This window comes from Paralichthys olivaceus, chromosome 22, assembly GCF_024713975.1.
Source record: "Paralichthys olivaceus isolate ysfri-2021 chromosome 22, ASM2471397v2, whole genome shotgun sequence".
Classification (NCBI taxonomy): domain Eukaryota; kingdom Metazoa; phylum Chordata; class Actinopteri; order Pleuronectiformes; family Paralichthyidae; genus Paralichthys; species Paralichthys olivaceus.
In genome coordinates, this window is record NC_091114.1 from 17,232,964 (window position 1) to 17,248,346 (window position 15,383).

Genomic DNA, 15,383 nt, shown 5'->3' on the forward strand with positions numbered 1-15,383 from the left:
TCTTGTTTGTGACACAGAGACTTTATTTGTTTATTATTATATTATTATTTTATATGTCTTGAATGAGAAGAAACTAAAAATAGAATTATTTTGTCAGTTTTTGCATTTCTCTGAATAATAAAACCCACGAGCAAGGCACTAAAACCGAGCTGAAAATAAAGCAGGAACAACCAAAAGATCTGATTGGTTGATTAACAGCTGTTTTGTGTTTCATCAGAGAAGATGATGGAGGAGGCGGAGCAGAGAGGAGGTGTCACAGTGGCGTCTGACACCACAGAAGAAGAAAGTCCTCCCAGGGTTAAAGTACATTTTATTTAAATCCAAACACTTTGCTTCACGTCTATAAACACAATCTGATTTAAAAGCACTGATACAGTGCACACGTGATACAGATGATGATGTGTGCACGACCTCTACTATATCTGTATCTATATCGTGACTTTATGCGATGAAGCCACGATCTCTGAAGTTACTTCCTCTGGTGACGCCACGTTTGCCCTCTAGTGGAAGGTCCCAAAAGTAAAGCTTAATCATCTGTGTCGCCCCCTGGTGTCTGACCGCAGTATAGCTCATTAACCAAACTAAATAATGTACGTTAAATAAATGTTTGTAAAATTGTTTCTGTCGTTCAGCTCGTTCTTCTCACTGATGTTTGTTCAAGTGTTTCTCATCAGTTTGGTTTAATTAGTTATTTGATGATGGCAGAGGCGTCATGATTGACAGCTGACACTGACTCTGGATTGGTTGAGAGTGTGTGTGGGTGGGACCTCGATACCATGGCTCCACCCATCGATGCTATAAACACGAGTGTCTGGTACAAAATATTCTTGGAGCCTAAGATATCAAATATGATCATTTACAAACAAGGTATTTATTGTATTTATTTAACGTATCAATCATGACATCTTCAAAAAACTAATTATTACATCAGTAGGATAAAAACCTGGTAAAATAACAAAACCTGCTTTTGAAAGAATAATTTGATGATTACTTTGACTTTTCATAGCCGCTCACGTCCCGTCTGCTAACATGTGTAAACAAACCGTTTGTCCTTCAGCTCAGTGTGAACTGTACAGATATTTATTCTTCTGTCTCCGCAGGTCAAAGTGCTTCAGAAGCAGTTATGGCTGCTCCACAGCGCCATCACCTTTCACAGTTCCTCATGTCATCGTTTCCTCCAACAAAACATCCAACACGCTGCAAGACACCTCTCAGCATGGACGCCCCCTCCTGGCTGGAGGAGAGTTGACAGAAAATAAAATTCACCTGCGACAGACGAGGGTCAGACGATGTTTCCTGTTGTTCAATAAAGTTATTTAAACCAGGCATTGTGTGTGTGTGTGTGTGTGTGCGTGTGTGTGTGTGTGTGTGTGTGTGTGTGTGTGTGTGTGTGTGAGAGAGAGAGGAGGAGGAGGAGCCGCCTGACTGTTGACTGCCAAGGGCTGGGCTTATCAGGACCACACACACACACACACACACACACACACACACCAAGTGTACACTTAACTAATTTGTGTGTGTGTGTGTGTGTTGTTTCCCACCTGAGTGATCACGCATGCGCAGATTGACCGGCCTCTCTCCCTGACGCACGCATGTACACGCGCAACTGGTCGCTCACGCCCCGCGCGCTCCCTGTGGAAGAGAAGAGTCAGACCGAAGCCTGGAGATCGTTCTGCGGTAACTTGGTTGTTTTGTAGCGGGAGTCTGGTGAACACCGTCGGCTCCGGTGGAACCGATCACTGCGGTGAGTTAACGGTGAGGCAGCTTCATAAAAACACATTAGTTTGATTTAACGCGACATTTGAGTGAAGTTCTGCTCTAATGAGGATTCACTGTTTATTTTACACCAGCGGCTTCACATCAACCAGACTCCATGGAATTTTCTACTGATTGAAGACACACACACACACACACACACACACACACACACACACACACACACACTCTGTGACACAAACTGTAACACAACAAGAGACTCACACAGCCTGACCTCTGAGGACTCATTCGTCCTCATGTTCATGTGTTGGATGTGTTTGTGTCAGTGCTTCATCATTGTGTTTATACAATATTCATATATTAATCTACGTCTATAGAATATTCTTACAGTATGTTTTTATAATCATGAGCAACATTTAATCATCTCAGGATGTACTTCATATACCTCAAATACCTATGTACTTCATATACCTCAAATACCTATGAACTTCATATACCTCAAATAACTATGTACTTCATATACCTCAAATAACTATGTACTTCATATACCTCAAATACCTCAAATACCTATGTACTTCATATACCTCAAATACCTATGTACTTCATATACCTCAAATACCTATGTACTTCATATACCTCAAATACCTATGTACTTCATATACCTCAAATAACTATGTACTTCATATACCTCAAATAACTATGTACTTCATATACCTCAAATACCTATGTACTTCATGTACTTCATATACCTCAAATACCTATGTACTTCATATACCTCAAATAACTATGTACTTCATATACCTCAAATACCTATGTACTTCATATACCTCGAATACCTCAAATACCTATGTACTTCATATACCTCGAATACCTATGTACTTCATATACCTCAAATACCTATGTACTTCATATACCTCGAATACCTCAAATACCTATGTACTTCATATACCTCAAATACCTCAAATAACTATGTACTTCATATACCTGGAATACCTCATATAACTATGTACTTCATATACCTCGAATACCTCAAATAACTATGTACTTCATATACCTCAAATACCTATGTACTTTATATACCTCAAATACCTATGTATATATATATATATATATATATATATATATATAAATAACACTAGTACAGAAATGATTTGCTGTTTGTGTGAGATGAGTTTTTGATGCTTGATTTATTATCTATAATAATAATATTTAGTAACATGTTTGTTCTGTGTGAGTTGTTTGATTTACATGTTTAAGACTAAATACATTTTTAATCTAAAAATAATTAGATAATAAATTGATAATGAAAATAAAAGTAAGTTGTAGAATGGATCAGAATTAACACTCAGAAATATATATACTTTGAAATAACTTTGACCTGTTGTTAAACTAATTGATTAATTTGTTCTTTTATTTATTGATAAATTATTGGATATGTACTGGTGATTTATTGAATTATTATTGGTGATTTATTGGTTGGTTATTGGTGATTTATTAGTTGATTATTGGTGATTTATTGATATATTATTGGTGATTTATTGATATATTATTGGTGATTTATTGAATTATTATTGGTGATTTATTGGTTGGTTATTGGTGATTTATTAGTTGATTATTGGTGATTTATTGATATTTTATTGGTGATTTATTGGTGATTTATTGGTGGATTATTGTATATATACTGGTGATTTATTATGTATTTTTATAGTATCTCAGTAATATAAGGTTCATTTCAGGATTATGGTTCTGGATCATTTCTGTGATAAAATCCTGCTGATGTATTTTATCATTATTGATGTTATGATGATGATGATGATTAATATTGGTAGTTTGATAAACGTGGACAGAGGCTGAGTGTTTGTGGATCACTGTGTCAGCGAACAGCTCGAGTAAGTCTGGGCATAAATTCTGAGTCTGTGCTGGAGATGAGTTCAGACCACTGAGCCCGAGCAGAGAGCGTAAACCCTGCGGTGACACGGTATCACCAGGACATGGTCTCAGGTGTGAGTGGTGTCATCATACAACTGTTTGATTCCTGCTTCAGTCTGAGCTGGTCTACACGAACACGACGGGTCAGTCGGACTGATTTGTGTGTTTGGTGCATCTTGCTTACATTGACTATGAAAGTGACTGTCGGACCCTGGATCTGTTAAACATTTTAAATTAAAACTTTCTTACTTCATCAATCACTGAAAAACTTAGAAAGGCTTAGTCATGTCCTGATGAGCGCCGGGTGTGTAACAGGAAACTGCAAACTCCCCTCAGCTCCACAGCTCAGATGGTTTCTTCTAATTCAGTTCTGGTGGTGGATTAAGATACAGGTTACCATGGTAACATGCTACATAACCAATGAACTCATAGTGGTGACAGAAGTTTAATTGTCACTATTCAGCAGCAGTGACGGTGTAACAGTAGTAGTAACAGTAGTAACAGCAGTAACAGTAGTAGTAGTAGTAGTAACAGTAGTAACAGTACTAGTAGTAGTAGTAACAGTAGTAACAGTAGTAACAGTAGTAACAGTAGTAGTAGTAGTAGTAACAGTAGTAACAGTAGTAGTAGTAACAGTAGTAACAGTAGTAACAGTAGTAGTAGTAGTAGTAACAGTAGTAGTAGTAGTAACAGTAGTAGTAGTAACAGTAGTAGTAGTAACAGTAGTAGTAGTAGTAGTAGTAGTAACAGTAGTAACAGTAGTAGTAGTAGTAGTAGCAGTAGTAGTAGTAACAGTAGTAACAGTAGTAGTAGTAGTAACAGTAGTAACAGTAGTAACAGTAGTAGTAGTAACAGTAGTAACAGTAGTAGTAGTAGTAACAGTAGTAACAGTAGTAGTAGTAGTAGTAACAGTAGTAGTAACAGTAGTAACAGTAGTAGTAGTAGCAGCAGCAGTAGTAACAGTAGTAGTAGTAGTAAAAGTGGTAGTAACAGTAGTATTATATTATATATATTATATATATATTTGTATTATATTATATATACTTGTATTATATTATATATATATAGAATCTGATATATAGTTATTGGAGGGAAATAAGAAGTTTGACATTATGAGTCATTTTGAATTTTATAAATACTTTCTTTTCTCTCCAGCTTCTGTCGTTTGCATCCTTTGCGATGACCCATCAGTACCCTGGTCGCCATGGTCACCCATCATCTTGGTGACCAACCTGTCCCAAACCCCGCCCCTCCGCCCCTGTCCAATCAGCGGCTGGAATGCACGTGATGGGCAGCGTCTCCCCGGCCAATGAGAGGCAGAGTTTCTCCCATGAAGATGAAGGCATGACTGTTTTCATACCGACGTCTCAGACGTCTCAGACGTCTCCGCCTTCTCCTCCTCCTCCTCCTCCTCCTCCTCCTCCTCCTCCTCCTCCTCCTCCCTTACCGTCCCTGCTTCCAGGGCTGGGAGACCCCGCAGAAGGCGTCCTGAGGAAGACGAGGGTGAGAAGCTTCTTCTGGAAAACAATTCCTGAGGATCAGGTAGAGTCACTGCCCGACACGACAGAGTCACTGTTATATACTGTGTGTATATGTCCTCAGTGTGTGTGTGTGTGTGTGTGTGTGTGTGTGTGCGTGTGTGTGTCAAAGGTGAGGGGGCGGGACAACCTCTGGACTCAGGACCGAGTGCAGCAGCATCAGATCGACATGCGCAGCATCGAGAAGCTGTTTGGTGAGAACAACTGTCAATCACACAACAAGACCACGCCCACCTGGGGAGGGAGGATCAGGAGTTCATTCAGAGAAAAAGAGGTGTGTGTGTGTGTGTGTGTGTGTGTGTGTGTGTGTGTGTGTGTGTGTGACCTCAAACTGTCTCCTGCTCAGCTCTCTCTCTCTCTCTGTTTATGTCTCTCGACCAGCTCTCTCTCCTGAACTCGAAGCGAGGAATGAACGTTGGAATTTTCCTCAAACAATTCAAGAGGTAAAACTTTATTTGTGAATCCGAGCACGAACACTCATACATTCAATTTTCACACATGAGATCGTCTCCAGAGACTCGTCCCCAGAGACTCGTCCCCAGAGACTCGTCCCCAGAGACTCGTCTCCAGAGTTCATGTTTCACAGCTGAACAGCTCAGCAGCAGGTTTTCTGCTCAGACTCGTTCAGCATCAGATCCTCCTCGTTCTTCAGGTGAGAGGTGGAGCAGACAGACAGGAAGTGATCATGTGATCATGTTTACATCACCTGACACCGTCGTCAGCTCTCATCACCACAAACTGTCTCCACGTCTTCGTCTGTCTTCTATGTGTGTGTCAGCACTTTGTCTCCAGAGACATTTGTTTGTGTTTCTTCATGTTTGTGTCACGTGTTCGAATCTCATCACCCCCCCACTCCCTCAGTGGATCAGTGGAGGACGCTCTGCTGTGTCCTCACTTCTCCTGGACTTAGACTTTATACAGGAGTGATGGAGGAGACAGACAAACTGAGTCTCAGTGTCCTCCAGAGAAGATCCAGAGACCTGAGGAGCTCAGTCTGAAGACGCTTCAGATATTTAATCTGTGGACATGTGATGAGCTCTGAGCCAATCAAACCAAAACAGGAAGTGAAGAAAACTCAGTTTCTCTTTGAAGAGTAAATAAAAAAACAGTGACTTTGATCATTTAAACACCAGACGATGATTTTTCACCTGATTCAAACTTCACAGTTTTGAAAAAAGCACGTTGGTGGTGAATTTCCACAGAAATGGTGTCTCCTCGCCCTCACCCCAAGGTGTTATGGGTAAACATGTGGTGATGCTGGCACATGGCGATGGAACACTGCCGACATTTCCACGTCAGAGGAAAGGGTTGAACTCCAGGAGACGTCAGGGGCAAAACGAACACAAACGTGGACACAACTACAATCAGAGGACACACAAAGAGTTTCAACAAGAACACAAACAACTTCAAAGAGACAGAAAAACACACAACGTTGTGTTCACAATCATCACAATCGTTCAAACACACACACACAGACACACAAAGACACACGTGTATGGAGGTAAAGTGTCGTGTGATGTGTTTGTGAGTCTGTGTGTGTCTGTGTGTGTCCGTGTGTATCGACCCTCATGTTCAGATGTTTATCAAACACTGACACGTGGAGGCGTGACGGACGACAACACAAACTGACGATTCAACTACAAACTCTCTGACTCCAGAACAGTCATGTAACTTACTGAGGAACAGCACCTGATATTACCCATGATCCTCTGCTTCCTGACCCACCAAGCTGTTCCGAGTTCTTCATGTTTTAAAGTTTCTGCTGAACATTGGAGATAAACTCTGGTTGTTAAGAACTGATTTCAGTTCAGCTTCACTCTTCAGCTGATGGAGACTCTCAGTCACTTGTTCTCTCAGGAGATGAACCCACTCAGCAGAGAACAGACTCAGGGAGCGAAGGAGGAAACGTTCTCCATGTTCTCCACGTTCTCCACGTTCTCCACCTTCACACTCACACATCAAACTCACTTTGATCAGCTGCTGCTTCAAGAACAGAACATTTCAATAAAGTTGATTTAAATTCAAACCTCAGGTCCAGTCAGACGATCATCGATGATATTCACCATGGCAACAGTGAACCCTATGGGGCGGAGCCTCTGAGGGAGCTGCTCAAACTGCTGCCAGAGAGTGAAGAGGTGACACACACACACACACACACTCACACACACACACACACACTCACACACACACACACACACACACACTCACACACACACACACACACACTCACACACACACACACACACACTCACTCTCACACACACACACACACACACTCACACACACACACACACACACTCACTCTCACACACACACACACACACACTCACACACACACACACACACACTCACACACACACACACACACACACACACACACACACACACTCACACACACACACACACACACACACACACACACTCACAGACACACACTCACACACACACTCACTCTCACACACACACACACACACACACTCACTCTCACACTCACTCACACACACACACACACACTCACACACACTCACACACACACTCACTCTCACACACACACACACACACACTCACACACACACACACACACACACTCACACACACACTCACTCTCACACACACACACACTCTCACACTCACTCACACACACACACACACACACACACACACACACACACACACTCACACACACACTCACTCTCACACACACACACACACACACACACACACACACACACACACACACACTCACACACACACACACACACACACACACACACTCACACACACACTCACTCTCACACACACACACACACACACTCACTCTCACACTCACTCACACACACACACACACACTCACACACACTCACACACACACTCACTCTCACACACACACACACTCACACACACACACACACACACACTCACACACACACTCACTCTCACACACACACACACACACACTCACTCTCACACTCACTCACACACACACACTCACACACACTCACACACACACTCACTCTCACACACACACTCACACACACTCACACACACACACTCACACACACACTCACTCTCACACACACACACACACACACTCACTCTCACACTCACTCACACACACTCACACTCACTCACACACACTCACACACACAGACACACACACTCACTCTCACACACACTTACAGACACACACACTCACACTCACAGACACAGACACACTCACACACACACTCACACACACTCACACACACACACACACACACTCACAGACACACTCACACTCACACACACTCACACACACACAAACACACACTCACACACACAGACACACACACACACACAGACACTCTCACACACACTCACACACACACACACACACACAAACACACACTCACACACACAGACACACTTACAGACACACACTCACACACACAGACACACTCACACACACACTCACACTCTCAGTCACACTCACAGACACACACACACACTCACACACTCACATAGACACACTCACACAGACAGACACTCACAGACACACACACACACACTCACAGACACACACACACTCACACACTCACATAGACACACTCACACAGACACACACTCACAGACACACACACACACACACACACACTCACAGACACACTCACACAGACACACACACACTCACAGACACACACACACAGACACACACACACTCACAGACACACACACACATAGACACACTTACAGACACACACACAGACACTCACACACACAGACACACACACACTTACAGACACACTCACAGACACACACACACACACACACACTCACAGACACACACACACACTCACAGACACACACACACACACACTCTCACACACTCACACTCACACAGACACACACACACACTCACAGACACACACACACACACACACTCTCACACACTCACACTCACACAGACACACACACACACTCACAGACACACACACACACTCACAGACACACACACACACACACACACTCACAGACACACACACACACTCACACAGACACACACACACACACTCACAGAATCATGTAAACCTCTGTTTCTTCTCCTGCAGCTGAGGAAGCTGACTTCGTACCGTGGCGACGCCTCTAAGCTCTCATTGGCTGATTCCTTCGTCTACCTGCTGGTTCAGTTGCCCAGGTGAGACGTGACCTCACATCTGACCTTTGACCTGATCCGTGTGTCGTCAGTGAAATGAATCACTTCTTTTATTTTTCTTCGCCCCCTACTGGCTGCAGGAAGTTGTTGCTTTCAGGGATAAAAGCCACAAAATTCCAAACATTGATTGTTTGTGACTCAGAAGGTCGAGGCCTCTGTTTTCTGCCTCGTCATGATGGAGCTCCTGATCGCGACCTTATGCTTCATGACATTTGATGAAAGACATGTTGATAACACAAGGTGGCGCCAGAGACTGTCGGAGAGGAGCAGAGGACATTTTCTTCTGTCAAAAACTAAAAATTGTTCATAGTTCAAATAACTTATGAACCTTTAAGAATGATTTTGTTCATGTTTCTACATTTAGAATCTTTAGAATATGTTGTGTTGACGGTTACGTCAGATTTATGTATTTATTACACAGTCTCAGTACTTTGATCCTTTATTGAAGTTTATTTTCTCAGAACCGTGTGAAAGATTTTTATAAAAGTTAAAAACAGAGTGAGCAGCTTCTGCTTCACATCGAATAGAGCTCAAGCTTTTTTCTGATGAGAGAATGAAAGGTTGATGATGACAAACTTACAGACACGTGCTTTTATTTTCTTCTTCTCATCAGTTTGTTCTGACTCTGTTGGGATGTGGATTTATTTCTGTCTGTAGTTACTCGGTGCGGATCGAGTCCATGCTGTTGAAGGAGGAGTTTCCTGCAGCGTGCGACTCCATGAAACAAAATATTTGCATCCTTCGTTCTGCCACCAAAGGTAATGACACTGTTCTCTGTGTGATGTAACACAAACAAACACACAAACAAACAAACAAACATTTCTTTCTCAGCAGAAGTAATGATGATTAAAACTGAAATAAAATAACAAGAAGAAACATTAGTATACAGCAAAACACACACACACACTCACACACACACACACAAACACATGCACACACACACTCACACTTGTCACGACATAAATCAACACTGTGTCTATTTTTAGCTGTGTGAGTGTGAACTTGATAATTGCCTGAATTGTTAGCGAACCCACCACATGTTATCACACACACACATACACACACTCACACACACACCACTCACACACACACACACACACACACACACACACAGGTATGTCAGGATTACAAACTGCTGATTGTGTGTGAACGTGTCTCTGTCTCTTCCTGTCGTTGAACCTTTGTGATGATTTGTGTGTTTTTGCTGCAGAGTTGTTGACGTGTGACGAGCTTCATGTCGTTCTTCACCTGGTTCTTCAGGCTGGAAACATCCTCAACACAGTGAGTCATCAAACGGAGTTCAACTACAATCACTGCGGTTGTGTTCCAGATTCATATGAGGTCACTGTGACCTTTGACCTTTGACCCTCAAATCTCTTCATCATTGAGTCCAAGTGACCATCAAAAGTTGAAATAAAAAGCACTGCAGTTCACCTGCTCCACCCATAGGGGCAGAAGACAAGCTGAAAATGTGCAGGTGTGTGATTGTGTGTCATTGTGTTGTTGTGTGTTACAGGGAGGCTGTGCAGGAAACGCTGTCGGCTTCAAACTGTCGTCTCTCCTGACTCTGGGCGACACCAAGGCCAACACACCAGGCATGAACCTGCTGCACTTTGTCGCCCTGGTCAGTGTGTGTGTGTGTGAGAGTGTGTGTGAGTGTGAGTGTGTGTGAGAGTGTCTGTGTGTGTGTGAGTGTGTGTGTGTGTGAGAGTGTGAGTGTGTGTGTGTGTGTCACTGTGTCTGTGTGAGTGTGTGTGTGTGTGTGTGAGAGAGAGTGTGTGTGTGTGTGTGTGTGTGTGTGAGAGAGAGTGTGTGAGTGTGTGTGAGTGTCACTGTGTGTGTGTCACTGTGTCTGTGTGAGTGTGTGTGTGTGAGAGAGAGAGTGTGTGAGTGTGTGTGAGTGTGTGTGTGTGTGTGTGTGAGAGAGAGAGTGTGTGAGTGTGTGTGTGAGAGAGAGAGTGTGTGAGTGTGAGTGTGTGTGTGTGTGTGTGTGTGTGTGTGAGTGTCACTGTGTGTGTGACCTCATGTCTCCTCTCTCTTCTTCAGGAGGCTCAAAAGAAAGACGAGAAGCTGCTGAAGTTTCCTGAGAAGCTGAGTCACATTCAGGCTGCTGCCAGGTCACACACACACACACACACACACACACACACACACACACACACACACACACACACACTCTATGGATTATAGAAAGTTTTTTATTGTTGTTTAATCAGTGGATCAAACAAACTTTTTTCTGTTCAGTCTGATTTCATGTTTTACATTTGAACAGAATTTCTTTACAAACTCTGGACTCTGAACTTCAGTTGCTGGCGACTCGCACACGCTCAGTGGAGGAGAACGTCCAGAGAGACGCGGAGCTGCTGCTGCAGCTCGACAACTTCCTGCAGGTAACACACACACACCTGCTGTCCTTGTATGAATAAAGTTTCTTCTTGTATGAATAAAGTTGACGTCGTCACGTGTGTGTCAGTCCGCAGCGTCGTCTCTGAGTTCGTTGCGTGGGAGTCGGCAGCAGCTGAAGGACGAGGGCAGCGAGCTGATCGACTTCTTCTGCGAGGACAGAGACACGTTCCGGTTTGACGACTGCTTCAGTGTCTTTCACACCTTCTGCTCCAGGTTCACTGACGCCGTCAAGGTGCAGGAACTTTTATTGTGAAACACCAACAGGAAGTAACTTTATTTAAAACGAGCAGTGACGGAGAAACAAACGTTCTTCTCTTTACGTTGAAGTACAATGACGTTCATATGATGCAGCCGCGACATCTAGTGGCTAAATGTTGTCATTACATTTGAATGCATGGATTCGATCTGAGACTATGATGATTCAATTTTGTTCTTATTTTGATGAATATGTTTTTTATTTGGTAATTATAAATTTGAGTCAAAATACCTGGATCGCCCCCTGGTGGCTGGTTGCAGTATAGTTGATAAACCACAACATCACCAGCACAAGATGGCAGTGTCAGTAATATGTACATGGAGAGAACGTGGAGACGTTTATGAAGATTAAGCAAAATCTGTTTTGACGCCTTCACAACAAGAAGAAGATGAGGAGAACGTTTAGAACACCTGACCAGGTGGCAGTAGGAGTCAGTTCAGTTCCTGGAATATGATAAACTGTCTTTTTCTGTCCCGAGCTTTTTGATCCATATAAATGGCTGAGCACTATATCTGAGATCACTACAAGCTGTGATCTAAAATCTGTCTTTGTCTCTGAAGGAGAATGTGGAGAGGGAGGTGAAGGAGGCGGCTCGACGCCGGCAGTTACAGGAGCTGGAGGAGCAGAAGAGACGCTTGTGGGCTGGTGACGAGGAGGTCGGAGGACACACTCACTGACAAAAACACAAATATGCTAGAAAAGTGATTGATTAGAAATTAATTTCTACCATGTGATCCTGTCGTAGGTGGACAGAGGCTTCAGCTGGCACTGCAGGAGCCAGAGGGACATGTCAGTGTCCACGTTACAACACGAAGGAATGTTGACAGAACTCCTGACTCCCAAGTCGCATCTCAATGACTCCCTCGGTCCCCTGGGGCGCTCGGGAAGTTTACAACGTTCCCGGAACTCTCCATCCAGTTTGCCATCCATCGCTGCTGAGCACGAACTGAGCGTGCTCCTAGAAATGCTGGCCCCCGACCACAAACTCGCTCAGCAGAGAGGAGAGGGAGCTTTCAGATCATCCTCTGCCAAACCTGGCTGTAGAAGTCCAGGACTCCTTCCTGAGACATGCAGCTTCTCCCAAAACCAGGAGGTGGCACCGCAGACGCCCTCATCAACTCCCAAGATGTGTCAGAGTCAGCGCGGCGCAGCGTTTAGCCACCAGGCGATCGTAACATCACGCCTTCAAACTGCTCTGAGGGGGAAACCAGGGAGTACGAAAAAAGACGTTAGAGCCCAAAGTGATGAGAAGACGACAGGTAACATGTCTGTGGTTTTAGAGACATGCTCGCTGGTGCCTGAGTTGAAGGTGTTTGACAAGTTTGCCGCCTTGAAAAGTCGCAACAAAAGGCGTCTCACCAGGTGTCACCATGATGATGTGGTTGTCACAGATTTGGAGGAGGAGGGAGAGGACAAATCCCGAGACAAGGAACCACAGAGAAACTCATCTTCATCACAAAGAGACAAAGACGAGGAGATGGTGGTTGTGTGGTGTGTGACGGGCGTGTGCGAGGCTGCCGGCAAAGTGACACACGCTGATAACACACATGCACAAACTCAGGAGGATCAGAGTCCGAGCAGCACTGACAGAGGAAACCAACAGACTTCCTGTGTTCAACCCAATCACACACCAGGACCTCAGCTAGCCAATAAGAAGCCAGTGCCTGTTCCCATCAGCAGCCAACCAGTGTCCTGCTGTGATGTCCCATCATTTCAAGACTCCCTAACCCTAACCCCTGGGTGGCGCCCAGCAGAGCCTGCGATAGCCAATGAAGCGCCTGCTCTCACAACAGACGCCTTGAAGGAAGCTAAGGAACCAACCAATCACGGAGGAGACAGAGGAGAGGGCTCCACCAATGACAGAAGAGATGTTGAGACCTTCCCAGAACAATTAGCAGATGACAGGGGCGGGAGCAATGCTACTTCCTGTCACTTGACCAATGACAGCACAGATTCAAACAATGGAAACGCAGAATGTTCAACTTCCTTCAGACTGTCCACCAAAAATGCTGCTACCTCAAAAACATGCCACGCTGCCATCCAACCCAACGCAACCACAAATGCCACTAACAAATCAAAACCCATCCGCACCCTCACCACCTCTGGGAACCAAGGCATGAGGCGGGTTGTGCCCATCTCCCGAAACGACCGCACAGCTACCTCGCTGGGCAATCGTCCTAAGAAGCCCGGCGACCAGCTAGGATCCTCCAGCACCGCAACGCCTGCCGGTCTGACCGTCTCCAACCTCAACAGCCCCTCATTCCGACGAGGAGAGAGGCCATCCACCGCTGCTTCCTCCCGACCGTCCAGCTTCCACAAGACACAGGACGCCAAGGACTCAAGAGACCAAAGGGGTTCAGGTCCTCAGACGTCTCGAGAGCAGAACCACAACGTGCAAAGGAAACGGCCTGTCCGAAAATCTTCAACGAAACCGCAGCAGGAGGAGAAGATGTGTCGCTCTACGCTGCGAGCTCTCGGTCAGACAGGTAGAGGCAGCGTCAGCGCCCCTGCCACGCCTCTACACAGTACCACCGCTCCATCATCACAACTTCCAGGTTTTGCCCGAAGCACCGCCTTTTCCTCTTTTAGACGTACCCACACACCTACTGGTCGCCTCCCCCTTCTTCATTCAACCGACACTGGCTCAGACTCCTCCCACATATCTTCCGACAAGGCCACCACCCCTTCCTCCATCACTCCACCCCCCAACAACGCCTCCTCACCCTCCACCGGAACAAGCTCAACGAGAGTCTCCACCAAGTCTTCAGATCTCCTCGACTCCTCGTCCTTCCTGCTGAGGACATCTCTGAGCATGAGAGCTTCCCCTCACTCTCTCCTCCACCACTCCCTGACTCCCCCTAAAGGCCAGAGGAGAAATGACAGTGGCAGCTTCTCCGACAAATCGAGTCACTCCAGGGACTCGGTCAAGACCGCGCGGCCGAGCTGGAGATAACAGGCTGCATTCCAATATGAGTTCTGAATATGGCCGTTGTTCCTGCACGTGGAAGGAAGCCAGCGGACACATTCCAATATGAAGTGTAGTATTCCAACTAACATACGAAACATCACGTAAAACTCTGACCGACCTGAGGGTCACGTGTCCTGTTATCATCCTTATTATTATTGTTTCGATGATAAAACTAAAGAGTTGAGATTTGATTCTGATTCAAACTGTGTGTTGAGTTTGTTTATTTCTATCTTTATCTATGTACATGTATGTAGATAATATTTCTCATATATCTAAAAACTATGATCCGATGGATAAAGTATTAATTCTCCATCTCTGCTCTTTGTTCCCGTCCATCTTTACTTTATGTTAATTAGTTCAGTGTAGGAATGAATTCTT

General features: G+C 44.6%; 1 protein-coding gene across 3 annotated transcripts; it reads left to right on the forward strand.

Annotated features, from left to right (window-relative positions):
* The first annotated feature begins 1,458 nt into the window (after nucleotides 1-1,458).
* LOC109641671 (FH2 domain-containing protein 1) lies at nucleotides 1,459-15,208 on the forward strand. 3 transcript variants are annotated; one of them, XM_069518910.1, is made up of 14 exons: nucleotides 1,459-1,744; nucleotides 4,801-5,187; nucleotides 5,296-5,457; nucleotides 5,565-5,626; nucleotides 7,216-7,318; nucleotides 9,272-9,357; nucleotides 10,033-10,133; nucleotides 10,586-10,656; nucleotides 10,892-10,999; nucleotides 11,422-11,492; nucleotides 11,648-11,765; nucleotides 11,849-12,013; nucleotides 12,598-12,693; nucleotides 12,783-15,208. In XM_069518910.1, exons 2-14 carry the CDS (start codon nucleotides 4,924-4,926, stop codon nucleotides 14,988-14,990), a joined length of 3,615 nt encoding a protein of 1,204 aa, XP_069375011.1. In that variant the 5' UTR covers nucleotides 1,459-1,744; nucleotides 4,801-4,923; the 3' UTR covers nucleotides 14,991-15,208. The 3 variants fall into 3 exon arrangements, with proteins under 3 accessions (XP_069375011.1, XP_069375012.1, XP_069375010.1); XM_069518909.1 differs by having other exon boundaries at nucleotides 1,502-1,755; XM_069518911.1 differs by lacking the exon at nucleotides 11,849-12,013 and having other exon boundaries at nucleotides 1,501-1,744.
* Nucleotides 15,209-15,383: the final 175 nt, after the last annotated feature.

Coding starts and splice junctions, on each gene's coding strand:
- LOC109641671 (XM_069518910.1), top strand. CDS start 4,924: ATGCACGTGATGGGCAGCGTCTCCCCGGCCAATGAGAGGCAGAGTTTC. Junction 7,319..9,271: donor TGCTGCCAGAGAGTGAAGAG/GTGACACACACA, acceptor CTTCTCCTGCAG/CTGAGGAAGCTGACTTCGTA. Junction 11,493..11,647: donor CACATTCAGGCTGCTGCCAG/GTCACACACACA, acceptor ACATTTGAACAG/AATTTCTTTACAAACTCTGG.